Raw genomic sequence first — 16,273 nt, 5'->3', positions numbered from 1 at the left:
CGGTGCTGGCGCGGGCGGGACTGAGGGGCCGGCCCCCAGGGGAGGGGAGCGAAGCGGGGGGACTTCTAAGACCACTTCTAGGGTAATCTGGATTTACCCTGAGGGTTCAGGGCGTCTCAGCCTCTCTGGGGGGGGGCTTTTCTCCGGGTAATGGGACATCTAAGATTTGTCCTGGGGTTGGGGGCTTCTCAACCTTTTGGGGGGTTTCTTTCTTGTTTTGGGGGATCTGTATCAGCTTTGGATGATGGAGGTGAATCACTTTTGTGGGGCTTGGATGATGAGGGGTCTTGGATTTTCTTTGGGTATAGGGGGCTCTGACTTTGTGGGGCTTTTCCTGGGTTGTTGGATAGTCTGGTTTTGCCTTCCATGAAGAATGAATCACTTTTGAGGGGGCTTTACTTTGAGGATGGGGTACCATCTCTTTAAGGGCTCTGCTTTCACTGCGGGCTGTGGTTGCCGTTGGACTCTTCCCTACGCATCGGGAACCTGTGAATTGAGTTGGGGGGTTCACCACTGGACTTGGTTCTAGTGTGTGTATGGAGTGTAATGCTGTTCTGGACCCCTGGGGAACACAAGCTCAGGGAAAATGGGCTGGGGTTTGACCCGCTGGGGTTCTGGGATTTGTCCTTGGCTATGACTGCGTTTGCCTCCCGGCCCCGCTGAGCTGGAGTCCGTTTTGTTTTTTTTTTTCCTTTTTGCAGGAGGGAGGAGGGAGGATCTTGTGACTGGAGTGGGGAGGAGAAAGGGGAGGAGCAAACTGTTTCAGGTGCTAGGTTTGGTCATGAGTGGGGAAGTTATGGCTTGGGGGATAAGTCTGGTTTTTTACTGGAGAGAGCTGGGGGAAGGCTCAGGAAGCAGCCTGTGATTGATCCTGCCCAGTGCCGTGAGAGGGGCCCACTCTTGGTGCTTGCGTTTTGCGTGACTGGTTTTGTTGGTGGGTGGGAGGACTAGAACTGGCTTTAGTTGTAGAATGGGGTGCTGGCTGGCCTGGGAGATTCGATCTGATCCACGATAGCGAGTCTGTGGCTAGATTTTGGGGCAGATTGGTTTGGAGAGCCAGAACACAGCTTTGTTTTTCACATTTGGCTGGGCTTGGCTTTGGTTGAGGGCTAGAACTGGTCATGGTTTGGGAATCTGTGGTCTTAGAGTCCCAGGGAAACAATTGGGGAGCCCTGTGGACTCATTAGGGGTGCTAGATCTCAATTGTGGAGGATGGACCTACTCCAGATTGGAGGGCTAGTTTGGAGACAGCTAGAGTTGGCTTTAATTGGGAGGTTGTTTAGGGGATTGATCTGGCCATACTGGAGGAACTGGGGCTAGATATGGGGGCTTCATTTGATACCCTTGGGAATGGGTTGAAGCTCTTCAATTGGTCCTTATTGGGGGGGTGACTAAGATTGAATGAAGGGTCTAAGTGTTGCTATGTGAGGGGTGGTCCTGAGGATGAATTGGGAGTTAGCTAAATTGGGTTAGAGGGCTTGTTTTGGGGGGATGATTTGTCTCCAAGTCTAAGGGGCTGACTGGTCCTGCCTTGGGGGATTCCCTCAAGACAGAGGACAGGGGGGCAAAGGACTGGGCATTCTGGGGACCCTTCCATCCATCCTCTACCCAGGAAAGGGCTTGAGCTGCACCCATCCCCAACATAAAGGCCTCACTTGCAAAGGTTTTTTCATCTTCTCCTCTTCGTTCCACCTATACACCCTAGCAGCCCAGGTCCTGAACCTGGGACTTCCTGAAGGAAATGGGGGGCTGTGGCAGGTTGAGGGGACCAGCTGAGCCTTCCTACCCTGTTCTGCACAGCTGGATGGCTGGATCCATGAGAAGATGCTGATGGCGCGGGATGGCACGCGGGAGGACAACCACAAGCTGCATAAGAGATGGCTCCGGCACCAGGCATTCATGGCCGAGCTGGCTCAGAATAAGGAGTGGCTGGAGAAGATTGAGAGGGTGAGGAAGCTGATGGCCCCTCTGCCTGTGCCAGGTGCAGGAGGCCTCCAGGGAGCCCACATCTCACCTGCTGCACCCTCTGCTGCCATCCTGCTGGTCTCACACCTCTGGACTGACTCAAGTCAACTCCAGATCTGCTCCTAGCTATGTGGCTTTGAGTGATTCATGTAACCTCTTTGAGCCTCAATTTGCTCATCTGTAAAATGGCCAGCATCTCTTCTGAATGGTGCCTGTATCCTCCTGTTTGTTAAATACTTCACTTTTTCATATAACCTCCTCTACCAGGTTCCTTCCATACCATTTGGGGCATTTAAGATGGAAGGTTGGGGAGATGGTCTGGGACAGCCCCTGGGAAGCCTAGGGTTAAAGTAAAATTTGGATTCTTACAGCCCTGGGTTCTAATTGTGTCTATGCCTGTTAACAGCTGTGGGGCCTTAGGTAATTGTGTTAACCTCTTGGAGCCTCAGTTTGCTCTTCTATAAAATTAGAGAAATAATAAATATAGCTACTTCCTGGGCTCTGTGCACATAAAGTGCTTAACACAAGACCACCCACCTAAGAGCTGTAACTACTATGGTCTTGTTACTTTTAATACTTAATGTTACCTAAGTAGCTCTGGGCCACTAAGAACCTCGACTTCAGGCTTGGAGGGACTGAGGCAGATATTTGCTCCAAGCCTCAACCCTCAGAACTTCCCCCTACTCTGGCTGAACCCCTAGACCTGCAGCCTTGGATATACACACTCTTCTGACTCACACAGAGGCACCCAGGTTGGCATTAAACCCTTAACTGGTCATTGATGTTTCATAAGTGGTGGCTTATGGTGAAGGCAGTCTTCTTGACTTTGAGTTTAATGGAAGTTCATTCTCTCCCTGCCTCTCTGGCTCCCTCTGTCTTTCTTTCCTCTCTGTCTATCCTTCTGTCCTTGTCTTTCTTACGGTCCTCTCCCCATGTTTCTGATTTTCTGTGCCTGTCTCTCTGTTGATCACTCTGTGACTGTTTGTCTGTTCCTGATTCCTTCCCATGTCTCTGTGTCCATCTGTCTGTTTCTCCATCTTTCTGTCTCCCTCCCCTCACCTATGTCTGTCTCTCTCTTCTTGTCTCACTTCCTTGGTTCCTTCCATTTCTGGGCCTATCCCTGCATCCACCCCTCATGTCTCTCTCTCCCTATGTGTCTCCAACTTCCTGCCTCTGATTCTCTTTTCACATCTTTCCCTGTGTCCTGTCACTCTCCCACACTTCTCTGATTCTCCCCACCATCTATCTTTCTTCTCCATCTCCTGCCATCCACCCACTTGGGGCAGGAGGGCCAGCAACTAATGCAGGAGAAGCCTGAATTGGCGGCCTCCGTGCGGAAGAAGCTGGGCGAGATCCGCCAGTGCTGGGCGGAGCTGGAGAGCACCACCCAGGCCAAGGCACGGCAGCTCTTTGAGGCCAGCAAAGCAGACCAGCTGGTGCAGAGCTTTGCTGAGCTGGACAAGAAGCTCCTTCACATGGAGAGCCAGCTGCAAGACGTGGACCCTGGAGGGGACCTGGCCACCGTCAACAGTCAGCTCAAGAAGCTGCAGGTATGGCCTTCCTGGCCCAGATGAGGGCTCCCTATGCCACATGGGGGCCAGGTCAGGATCCAGCTCCACTCAAGGTATTTCAAATGGAGGGGATTGAATACAGGGATTTATTTCAAACTTGTAGAAGAGCAGAAAGGGAATATTGAAGCAATCCAGCTGGTAATAACTGTTGGAAGCAGCCACTACCCCCTAAGGTATGGTGTACAAAGGGAAAAGGAAGGATCTAGAGCCACAAAGCAGTAGGTAAATGACTAGCATGCTAAAGGATTCACAGGATCCTGAGGGAATGGCTTTGCATGGAATAACAATGACATTCATTTAGCATTCCTCTACCAGTCTCTGGGCCAAGCACTCACTGACTCCTCCCAGCAACTTCTGGAGATTGGTACTGTTATTATCCCGTTTTACCAATGGGGAAACTGAGGCACAGAAAGTAAGGCACCTGGCCCAAGGTGTCTCCTTTATGAAACAGGGCACTCTTAGAGAACAGACACAGCATCTGCTTTGTATCTGCTCCCAGCTTGGCAGCTCCATGCTTGGTACACAGCAGTTCACGTGGAATGATCAGAGGTGAACGTAGTAGCCATTGCTTCTCACCTCCCAAGGAGTAATGGCTCTTGCCTTTGGTTTTCTTTTTTTGCTGCTGCTGTTGATGATGTTGTTTGTTTTTTTTCTTTGAGATAGCGACTCACTCTGTCACCCAAGCGGGAGTGTAGTGGCTTGATCTCAGTTCATTGCAGCCTCAAACTCTTGGGCTCAAGTGATTCTCCCACCTCAGCCTTCCAAGTAGCTGAGATCACAAGTGCATACCACCATACCTGGATAATCTTTTTAAACTTTTTATAGAGACAGGGTCTCACCATATTGCTTAGGCTAGTCTCAAACTCTTGGGCTCAAGCAACTCTTCCGCCTCAGCCTTCCAAAGTACTGGGATTACAGGTGTGAGCCATGGTATCTGGCCCACATCGCTCCTGCTTTTACCTGTCAGGAACAATGCCTGACTGACTGATGGGAAACTGAGGTTCCAGGAGGTGAGAGGTGAACTTATTTGTCCAGAGTAGCAAATAGCAAAGCCTGGATTTCAGTCCAGGGCCCTTGACTCTTCACTCCTCCTTTTTGATATACTTTCTATATAGTTATATACTGCTTGGCATAGTGTATGGCAAAAAAAAAAAAAAAAGCTAATTAGAAATGCATAATGACACTGATTAGTATTTATTCATTCATCTGGGTGGCAAATAATTATTAGGTACCTACTATGTGCCAGGCACTTTTCTGGGTGTTGGGATATAGCAGTGGGCAAAATGGATGAAAAGTTATTGTCTTCATGGTGATCCCATTCTAGTTGGGGGAACAGGCAAAAGAACAAAAAGACAAACAGATCTGAATGTGATGGCCAGTGAGGTCAGTTCATTCTCTCCCCCTCCTCCTCCCCTTTCCCCCCTTTCCTTTCCTTTCCTTTCCTTTCCCTCCCTCCCTCCCTCCCTCCCTCCCTCCCTCCCTCCCTCCCTCCCTTCCTTCCTTCCTTCCTTCCTTCCTTCCTTCCTTCCTTCCTTCCTTCCTCTCTCTCTCTCTCTCTGTCTCTCTCTCTCTCTCTCTTCTTTTCTTGGAGTCTTGCTCTGTCACCCAGGCTGGAGTGCAGTGGTGCAATCTCGGCTCACTGCAACCTCTACCTCCCAGGTTCAAGCAATTCTCCTGACTCAGCCTCCTGAGTATCTGGGATTACAGGCATGTGCCACCATGCCCAGCTAATTTTTGTATTTTTAGTAGAGACGGGATTTCACCATGTTGGCCAGGCTGGTCTCGAACACCTGACTGCAGGTGATTCACACGCCTTGGCCTCCCAAAGTGCTGGGATTACAGGCGTGAGTCACCGTGCCTGGCCAATGAGGTCATTACTTTATATAGAGTAGCAGTTCTCAAATGTCTGGGTCTCCAGGACCCCCTTGCACTCTTAAACCGCACTGAGATCCTAAGAAAGCTTTGTATGTGTGGATTAGACTATTGACATTCACTGTATTAAAAATGAAAATTGAGGCCAGGCATAGTGGCGCATGCCTGTATCCCAGGACTTTGGGAGGCCGAGGCAGAAGGATTGCTTGAACCTAGGAGTTTGAGACTATCCTGGGCAGCAGAGCAAGAGCCTGTCTCTGTTTTATTTTATTTAGTTATTTGAGCCAGGATCTTGCTCTGTCAGCAAGCTGGAGTGCAGTGGTGTGATCACGGCTCACTGCAGCCTCAACCTCTGAGGCTCAAGTGATGTTCCTCCCTCAGTCCTGCAAGTAGCTTGGACTACGGACCCACACCACCATGTCTGACTGATTTTTTTTTAAGAGACAGAATCTCACTATGTTGCCCAGTCTTTATCTCTATTTATTAAACTAAAAAAAAAAAAAATTAAAACAGAGTCTGGCTCTGTTGCCCAGGCTGGAGTGCAGTGGTATAATCTCGGCTTACTGCAACCACCACCTCCTGGGTTCAAGCAATTCTCCTGCCTCAGTCTCTGGAGTAGCTGGGATTACAGGCCTGTGCCACCACACCTGCCTAATTTTTGTATTTTTAGTAGAGATAGGGTTTCACCATGTTGCCCAGGCTGGTCTCGAACTCCTGACCTCAGGTGATCTGCCTGCCTTGGCCTCCCAAAGTGCTGGGTTTACAGGCGTGAGCCATGGCACCCAGCCTGTAGTTCTCTTTCATGTCTAGAATAGAAGAGAGCTGGCTTCTCCCATTCGTGTCTGTATTCAATCCATTTCAGTAGCACAGGTCATTAGGTCTCTGAAAAATGCTGCTGCATGCTGGGGAGAGAATGAGAATGGTGAAGGCAAATAACATCTTAGTATTTTTATAAAAATAGTTGTAACCTTGGAGATGCCTTGAAAAGATCTCAGGGATCCCCAGGGGTTCCTTGGCCACAGTTTGAGAACTGCTGATGTACATAATGTGCTGGGCACTGTTAACTCCTCTCTCCTCCCCAACAGCCCCATGAGGGAGGTCCTGTTATTATCCCCACCCAGGAGAAAACCACAGCACAGAAAGGATCCGTGGCTCACAGAGGTCACATGGCTACCAAGTGGCTATTCAATACCACCTTTAGTCCCTCCCTGAGCCTCTATCCGCCCTCTTAAATAGGACTCTATCATCAGTGCAGGTCTCCCAGGGCCAGGTGGGGTTGTGCACAGAAAGGAGCCATTTAGCACAGTGCCCAGGATGTGGTCAGCCTGCAAGAAAGGGGCATCTGACTGTTAGGGTCCCAGCCAGAAACACAAGGCAGGCTCACCTGCAGAAAACTTGAGTTTCTTGACAAAGGTGTGAGTGGAGAATGGGGAAGCTGCAGGAAGGGCTGTGGGACTCATGGAGGGGAGCCTTTGCTCCCCGCTAGCCAGAGAAGGCAGGGAAGGAGAAGTTACTGGAACTTGGAAGGGGAGAGTCTCGAGACAGGAGCTGGGACTCTTAGTCAAGAACGGCAGCCATGGCCAGGCGCGGTGGGTCACACCTGTAATCCCAGCACTTTCAGAGGCCAAGGCGGGTGGCTCACTTGAGGTCAGGAATTCAAGACCAACCTGGGCAACATGGCAAAACCCCGTCTCCACTAAAAATACAAAAATTAGCCGAGCGTGGTGGCAACATGCCTGTAATCCCAGCTACCCGGGAGGCTGGGGCATGAGAATCGCTTCAACTTGGGAGGCGGAGGTTGCAGTGAGGCAAGATTGCACCACCGCACTCCAGCCTGGGTGACAGAGTAAGACTCTGTCTCAAAAAAAAAAAAAGAACGGCAGCCAGACCATGGCACCATAGAAGGGAAGAGCCAGGGAGATAATACCCCAGACTCACTTTCCTCTGGGCTTCCCTGTGTCAACCAGGGCTGGCTTTGTGGGTGTTTGCCCATGCAGTGGCACAGGGCTCCATGCTTGCTTGGTTTAATGCCCTACTATTGATGTCTTGAATTTTTTTTTGTTTTGGAGACAGTTTCTCCCTCTGTCGCCCAGGCTGAAGTGCAATGGCGTGATCATGGCTCACTACAGCCTTGAACTCCTGGGCTCAAGTGAACCTCTCACCTTAGCCTCCTGAGTAGCTGGGACTACAGGCGCGTGCCACCATGCCCAGAAAATTTTTGTATTATTTTGTAGAGACGGGGGCCTCACTGTGTTGCCCAGGCTGGTCTCAAACTCCTGGCCTCAAGTTATCCTCCTACCTTAGTCTCCCAAAGTGCTGGGATTACAGGGGTGAGGCACTGCCTCTGGACAAAATTCTTAATAAATATTTGAACAAGGGACCTTGTGTTTTCCATTTTGCACTGAAAATTACAAGCCATTTTTGAGGCCAACCCACATGGGAGCCAGAGGACAGGAGGGCTGGTCCATGCAGGTCAGTCCTGCACAGGGCAGGGTGAAGAAGCTTGGACTATGGGTCTCAAGCTCCCAGGCTGAAGCAATCTGCCCACCTCGGCCTCCCAAAGTGCTGGGATTACAGGCGTAAGCCACCGCCCCAGTCTATTGCTAGGGTTTATAATTATCTTGCAGTGATTACTAATTCTTCTCCAGCAGTGCATTGCAGTGGCTGAAGGCACAGACTCAGGACTCCAGCAGGTCTGGTTCTGAGTCACAGCTCCCCCACCTGCTGCCTATGTCTCTCCCTCTGAGCCTCGGATGCCTTCTCCTTGCAATGGGAAGGACCTCAGTGTTTACCTCCTGGTGGATAGCGGAAGTGTGGGAAGCAGCACAGTGAAGGGCATGGGCGGTGGAGCTGGGCTGCCTGGGTCAAGCCCTGGCTGTGGGCCTTATCACCTGGGTAGCTCAAGGAGGTTACTTTTCTCTCTGTGCTTCAGTTTCTTTTTCTTTTTTTAAGAGGGAGTCTCACACTGTTGCCCAGACTGGAGTGCAGTGGCATGATCTCGGCTCACTGCAACCTCCGCCTCCTGGGTTCAAGTGATTCTCCTGCCTCAGCCTCCTGAGTAGCTGGGATTACAGGCACCTGCCACCAAGCCTGGCTAACTTTTGTATTTTTAGTAGAGATGGGGTTTCACCATGTTGGCCACGCTGGTCCCGAACTCCTGACCTCAAGTGATCCACCCGCCTCAGCCTCCCAAAGTACTGGGATAATAGGCGTGAACCACCATGCCTGGCCAGTCTTTAATTTTAACTGACATAAATCTGAGAGCGTATCATCATCACTCTACTGTTTTCAAAAGCTAGTTATTTCACCTTCACTTTGGTTATGTTACTTATGTGATACACAGTTACTTCATTTGTTTTTGTTCATATTCCATTTGGGGCATTTACCCCTCCCCATGCTGCTTTTTAATTTTAATTTATTTTTATTTTTTAATAGATGGGATCTCGCTATGTTACCCCGGCTGGTCACAGACTCCTAGGCTCAAATAGTCCTCCCGCCTTAGCCCCCCAAAGTGCTGGGATTATTTGCATGAGCCACTGTACCTGGCCCCAAAACACGTTTTAAAAAAGCAACATGGATGATAGGGCACAGTGACTCATGCCTGTAATCCCAGTACTTTGGGAGGCCAAGGCAGGAGGATTGCTTAAGCCCAGGAGTTCCAGACCAGCCTGGGCCACATAGCGAGATCCACATGCCTGTGGTCCCAGCTACTCAGAAGGCTGAAGTGGGAGGATCACTTGAGTCTAGGAGGTTGAAGCTACAGTGAGCCGTGGTCGTCACTGCACTCCAATCTGGTAGACAGAGTGAGACCCCCATCTCAAAAAAAAAAAAAAAAAGTAATTTGGAGGTGGTAAATGAAATATTTTTATAGTGTTAAAAGTTAGAACCATATTTAGCTCACTTGCTTTTGCCAAATTGCCTGCCCAGGTCCTTGTGTGGCTGAGCGCTCTCTCCCCAGCAGTCCACATGAGCTCCTGTTTCCTCTCGTCCTTGCCAACACTTGGTATTGTCAGACGTTTTAGATCTTTCCCAGTCCGATGGCTAGGAAGTGGTACCTCACTGCAATGTGTGTATTTGCATTTTTTTCTAATGCAGCTGGTGAGCTTGACCATCTTTGACCCTTTTTTGTACTATTTAGGTTTTAGAGGAAGGAGTTGGGGCCTCCTGCTTTAGCCAGAGTACAGAGTTAGCTCTTCCCTCCCCACAGGGGGTTCAGTCTCGACCAAGCCCAGCAAACCATGAGATGGGGGTCCCCATTGTTCAAGGGAGAGGCTGAAGCCCAGATGGGATAAGGAAGTAGCCCTGGGGTCACACAGTGATGGGTGCTGGAGGCAGGCTCCAGCACGGGACTCCTGGGCCCTTTTCCCAGCAGAGGGAGCCCGAGGCAGGAAGTGACTGTGTGAGCCATGGCACCCAGATGAAGCCCAGCTGCCCCTCAGGAGCTGTCACTGGGGAAGGGACCTGCCAAGGCCCCACTATCCCCTCGGGCATACACAGGAAGGGGGTCGGCTGCCATCCAGCCTGGCACGTTTCCTGGCTGTCCCATCCACCCTGAGGGCACTGGGGCCAGGCTGGGCGGGGTGGGGGTGCTGGCTTGGGGTCTGAGGTGTGTAGTGGTGTGCGCTGTGTGAGCCATTTGTCCCCCTCAGCCTCTCTCCCGGCCTGTGCTCTGTCCTTGTCCCTCAGTCTTTCTGTGTCCCTTAGTTTCTGCCTCTCATCGCTGCCTCTCTGCCTCTCTCTGTCCTCCCCTCGCCATCTCTGTGTCTCTCTCTTCCCTTTGTGTCCTTCTCTGTCCTACTCTCTCACTCCCTTCTCTCTGTCTATTTATTTTCTTTGAGACAGAGTCTTACTCTGTCACCTAGGCTGGAGTGCAGTGGCACGAACTCGGCTCACTGCAACCTCTGCCTCCCAGGTTCAAGCGATTCTCCTGCCTCAGCCTCCCGAGTAGCTGGGATTACAGGCACCAACCACCATGCCCAGCTAATTTTTGTATTTTTAGTAGAGATGGGGTTTCACCATGTTGACCAGGTTGGTCTTGAACTCCTGACCACAGGTGATCCGCCTACCTCGGTCTCCCAAAGTGCTGGGATTACAGGCATGAGCCACCACCCCAGTCTCTCTGTCTCTTTTTCTTTGACTTCTCTGTTTCTGCCTCCTTCCCTTGTTCCTCTTGTCCTCCTTGTGCCCTTTCCCTCGTCCCCCACCACACCCGCTGCAGCAGGCTCCCTGGGACCCCACCTCCCAGGTCCTGGCCACATGACCCAGAATCCTCTCTTGGGGCCTCTTGCCAGGCTGTGCTTCCTGACCAAGAAGCCAGATGGTGGAGTCTCAAGTCCTGGCTCCCCAGGGACCTGGCCAGCTGGTCGGCCTCAGCCACAGGCTCCTGCTTGGAGGGGTAGGGGACTGGTCTCCTGCCATCTGAGAAAATGCACTGGAGGCTTTGCAGCTGCCAGGCTCTGTCCCTGGGGACCCCATACTTTTTCCAGGCGCACCCCCACCCTAAGCAAAGCTCTTTCTCTGGCCAGGGAAACACCCTCCTCCCCTGTTCTGCTTCTCTGTCTCGTGTTTTTATATCGAGCTCAGCATGGCCTGGAAGAGAAGTGCAGATTCAGGGGCTATACCGTCCCAGTCCTTGCCCTATTGTGACTCAAGGCAAGGGACTCCACCTTTCTTTCTTTTTCTTTCCTTCGTTCTCTCTTTCTTTTCTTTCTGTCTTTCACAGAGTCTCACTCTGTTGCCCAGGCTGGAGTGCAGTGGCACAATCTCGGCTAATTATGTCTTCATAATTCACAAATTATGTCTTCAGTTTATGAAGGTGCTGGCTCGGGGTCTGAGGGGTGATCAGTAACTCAAATTATGTCTTCACAGATCTCCTTGTCTTCATTTCTGAGCTCCGCTTTCTTCTGTGTTGGCCTCATTGTCAGGGAGTCCCAGATGTTGGCAGGATAACCCCAGGATGCCTGGCCTACCTCCTCCCAACTTAGGAAACCCATGGGAAAGAGAGTAGCTCTTCTGTGCACACACACTTTCCTGGCAAAAGTGGGGAGAGTGACTGGGCACAGTGGCTCACACCTGTAATCCCACACTTTAGGAGGCCAAGATGGGAGGGATTGCTTGAGGCCAGGAGTTTGAGACCAGCCCGGCCAACATAGTGAGACCCCACCTCTACCAAAAAAGAAAAAGTGGGAAGAGTTTTCATTGGCCCATCTGAGGTCACGTGTTCATCTCTGACCCAATCTTTATGACCAGGGTGTTTTCAGTGTTCTCATTGGCCCCATTTGTGTCATGTGACTTACCCATGGCTCTCTAGGTTTCATTTGCCCTTCAGGAAGCTCAGGACCTGAGAGTGAGTTTTGATGTATTTGGAAGGAGAGGATGGATTTTGGGCAGGCAAAACCAACAACTCTGCACTACAGAACGTTGAAACAAGAAGTCTTGGCTTGGTTCTTGAGTTTGGGGTTTTGTTCTGCAGTCATTTGCCATAATCTGCTACCACTTAATTTTTTAATTGTTATTTTGTTTTCTTCTCTAGCTTTCCTCCATCTGTTTAGAATTACAAGGGTAATATATAAATACATTCTTTTGGGAAAAAATTGTACTAACCCAGCAGTCTTCAGTAGAACATAAAGTCTCACTGCGATCTGCCTCGCAATCCCACATTCCAGAGGGAGCCTCAATTATTTGGTCTGCATCCATCTAGACCTCTTTCTGTGCATTTACAAGTGTACCTATATGGATGTTTAATGTTTTTATTTTATTTGCTTTTCATGTTTCAATTTTCGAATAAATAAATTTTCATGGTTAAGACATCAAAACCTCTAGGGAAATCCCATGGGAAAATTATCCATCCCCTTCATCCCTGTACCCCATTCATTAAGTTCTCATCCCCTCAATAAGTACCATCTGTTATGAACTTCTTGTTTACTCCAGGGAATTTTTATGCATGTGCAATCCACTACAAATTTATTTTCTGCTTCTGCTGCTGCTGCTGCTGCTGCTCCTTCTCCTTCTCCTCCTCCTCCTTCTTCCTTTTTTTGAGATGGAGTTTCACTCTTGTTGTCAAGGTTGGAGTGCAGTGGCATGATCTCGGCTCACTGCAACCTCTGCCTCCCGAGTTCAAGTGATTCTCCTGCCTCAGGCTCCCGAGTAGCTGGGATTACAAGTGTCTGCCATCACACCTGGCTAATTTTTTTGTATTTTTAGTAGAGATGGGGTTTCACCATGTTGACCAGGCTGGTCTGCAACTCCTGACCTCAGGTGATTCACTCGCCTCAGCCTCCTGAAGTGCTAGGATTACAGGCGTGAGCCACCTCACCCCGCATGCTTTTTCTTCTTAACAGTAATATTTGGCTATTATTCCATATTGGTCTGGATTTGTTTAACCATTTTACTGTTTTTTTGTTTTAAGGGGGGAGTCTAGCTGTGTTGCCCAGGCTGGTCTCGATCTCCTGGGCTCAAGCAATCCTCCCACCTCAACCTCTTGAGAGCTGGGATTACATGCATGAGCTGCTGCACCTGACTTAACCATTTCTCTCTTGATGGGCATTGAGGTTGCTTCCAGTTTTTTCCCATTACAAACTCTGCTGTGACTACAACTTTGTGCATCTGTGCCAGTATTTCTTTTCTTCTTCTTTAAAAAAATTTTTTTATTATTATTTTTAATTTTTTTTTCAAGATGGAATCTTGCTCTGTCACCCAGGCTGAAGTGCAGTGGCACAATCTCAGCTCACTGCAACCTCTGCCTCCCAAGTTCAACCAATTCTCCTGCCTCAGCCTCCCAAGAAGCTGGGGTTACAGGCATGCATCACCACACCTAGCTAATTTCTGTATTTTTAGTTGAGATGGGGTTTTACCATGTTGGCCAGGCTGATCTTGAACTCCTGACCTTGTGACCCACCTGCTTTGGCCTCCCAAAGTGCTGAGATTACAGGCATGAGCCACTGCACCTGGCCTATGACAGTATTTCTTTAGTTATATTCCTAGAAGTGCAAGTGTTAGGTCAAGCAGCAAAGACCTGCCAAATTGCCTTCCAAAAAGGCTCTACCAGTTTACACCACCACTGACAGTGGCTGGGTGTGCCCAGCATCTTTGCCAGCATTAGATACTATAAGTGTTTTACATTTTTGCCAACCTAATGTGTAGAAAAGGATGTCTTGACCAGGCGCAGTGACTCACTCCTGTAATCCCAGCACTTTGGGAGGCCGAGGTGGGTGGATCACCTGAAGTCAGGAGTTCAAGACCAACCTGTCCAACATGGTGAAACCCCATCTCTGCTAAAAATACAAAATTAACCAGCATGGTGACGCGTGCCTGTAATCCCAGCTACTCAAGATGTTGAGGCAGGAGAATCACTTGAACCAAGGAGGCAGAGGTTGCAGTGAGCCGAGATCATGCCATTGCACTCCAGCCTGGGCAAAAAGAGTGAAACTCCATCTCAAAAAAAAAAGAAAAGAAAAAAGAAAAGGATGTCTTGTTTTAATTTCTATTTTCCAACTGATTAATAAGACTGGGCATCTTTTCATATGCTTATTTGTTTTGTCTGTTGCCTGTTCACATCTGATGCCCATTTCTCTTTTTGGGCAGGCTTTTTTTTGCTGATGTCATTCATGTATGCATTGAACAAATCTTAACTGGAGGCCTACTGTGTACCAGAAATTGTTCTAGGTTTTCAAGAATACAACAGTGAGTGTGACAGAGCCCCTTCCATCATGTGGGTCACATTCTGGAAGCAGGGGACCAATAAAAGTACACAAGTACCTGAGTGCAGTGGCTCACACCTGTAATCCCAGCACTTTGGAAGGCCAACGTGAGAATAGTTTGAGTCCAGCCGTTCAAGACCAGCCTGGGCAACATAGCGAGACCCCACCTTTATGACAAATTCCAAAAATGAGCTGGGCATGGTGGTGTGTGCCTGTAGTTGTAGCTACTTGGGAGGCTAAGGCAAGAGGATCCCCTGAGCCTGGGAGTTTGAGGCTGCAGTGAGCTGTTATCTCATTACCACACTCCAACCTGGATAACAGAGGAAGACCCTGTCGAAAAACAAAACACACATACACATACATCAAGAGAGTTGTCTGATGGTGCTAAGCACTATGAAGACAAAGGAAACAGGATGGAGGGAAATTCTTTGATTGTTAAATAAACTAGTTCCTTGCTCTAATATATATCAATTTTTACAGTTTTTCATTTGCCTTCTAACTCTATGAAATTTTGGTTGATGCAGAAGTATTTTTTTAATTTTTTTTTATTTTACTTTAAGTTCTAGGGTACATGTGCACAACGTGCAGGTTTGTTACATATGTATACATGTGCCATGTTGGTGTGCTGCACTCATTAACTCGTCATTTACATTAGGTATATCTCCTAATGCTATCCCTCCCCCCTCCCCCCACCCCACAACAGGCCCCGGTGTGTGATGTTCCCCTTCCTGTGTCCAAGTGTTCTCATTGTTCAATTCCCACCTATGAGTGAGAATGTGCAGTGTTTGGTTTTCTGTCCTTGCAATAGTTTGCTCAGAATGATGGTTTCCAGCTTCACCCATGTCCCTACAAAGGACATGGATTCATCCTTTTTTATGGCTGCATAGTATTCCATGGTGTATATGTGCCACATTTTCTTAATCCAGTCTATCATTGATGGACATTTGGGTTAGTTCCAAGTCTTTGCTATTGTGGACAGTGCCACAATAAACATACATGTGCATGTGTCTTTATAGCAGCATGATTTATAATCCTTTGGGTATATACCCAGTAATGGGATGGCTGGGTCAAATGGTATTTCTAGTTCTAGATCGATCCTTGAGGAATTGCCACACTGTCTTCCACAATGGTTGAACTAGTTTACACTCCCACCAACAGTGTAAAAGTGTTCCTATTTCCCCACATCCTCTCCAGCGTCTGTTGTTTCCTGACTTTTTAATGATTGCCATTCTAACTGGTGTGAGATGGTATCACATTGTGGTTTTGATTTGCATTTCTCTGATGACCAGTCATGGTGAGCATTTTTTCATATGTCTATTGGCTGATGCAGAAGTATTTTTATGTGATCAAATTTATAAATCTTTCCGTTTATGTTTTTTTATGCTTGGAAAGATTTTTCTCCATGCCAGCATTATAAAAGCATTTGCCCAGGTTTTCTTTTAGTGCCTTATGGATTTTCTTACTTTGTTTAAGTCTTTAATCCATCTGGAATTGTTTTCAGTACAAACAGCAAGGAAAAGATCCAGCTAAATTGGTTAGCCATTGGCCCATGACCATTCATTAAATAATCCATCTTTCCCTTGGGGATTTGCATTGGCATCTATGAAACACATGAATTTTCTTGTGTATTTGGGTCTGATTTTGCACTTTCTGTCTATCCCTATGACATAGCAGCCATCCAAATCACTATAGCTTTGTATTTATTTTTGATAATTTTTTACTATCAAATGTTTTTTCAGCCTGTAATCCCAGCACTTTGGGAGGCCAAGGTGGGCAGATCACCTGAGGTTAGGAGTTTGAGAACAGCCTGACCAACATGGTGAAACCCCATCTCTACTAAAAATACAAAAAAATAAATAAATAAGTAAAAATAGCCAGGCATGGTGGCAGGTGCCTGTAGTCTCAGCTACTGGGGAGGCCAAGGCACGAGAATCACTTGAACCTGGGAGGTGGAGGTTGCAGTGAGCTGAGACTGCCCACTGAACTCCAGCCCAGACGACACAGTGCCCAGGCTGATTTGCTCATCCATCTACAAAAAAAAAAAAAAAAAAAAAAAATCGGCTAGGTATGGTTGCTCACGCCTGTAATCCCAAGCACTTTGAGAGGCCAAGGTGGGTGGATCACCTGAGGTCAGGAGTTCAAGACCAGCCTGGCCAATATGGTGAA

At 48.6% G+C, this 16,273-nt stretch overlaps 1 protein-coding gene across 1 annotated transcript in view; it reads left to right on the top strand.

The window, feature by feature from the left end:
* The window catches only part of SPTBN4 (spectrin, beta, non-erythrocytic 4), a 106,827-nt gene that overhangs the window by 77,819 nt on the left and 12,735 nt on the right, over nucleotides 1-16,273 (top strand). Inside the window, exons 19-20 of the mRNA XM_011984235.1 lie at nucleotides 1,801-1,947; nucleotides 3,252-3,515. Coding sequence (XP_011839625.1) covers nucleotides 1,801-1,947; nucleotides 3,252-3,515 — 411 coding nt within the window. The remainder of the gene's footprint in view (nucleotides 1-1,800; nucleotides 1,948-3,251; nucleotides 3,516-16,273) is intronic.

This window comes from Mandrillus leucophaeus, unplaced genomic scaffold, assembly GCF_000951045.1.
Source record: "Mandrillus leucophaeus isolate KB7577 unplaced genomic scaffold, Mleu.le_1.0 Scaffold106, whole genome shotgun sequence".
Lineage (NCBI taxonomy): Eukaryota > Metazoa > Chordata > Mammalia > Primates > Cercopithecidae > Mandrillus > Mandrillus leucophaeus.
Note: the sequence above shows the minus strand (reverse complement) of the source record. Positions and strands in the feature narration are given on the sequence as shown.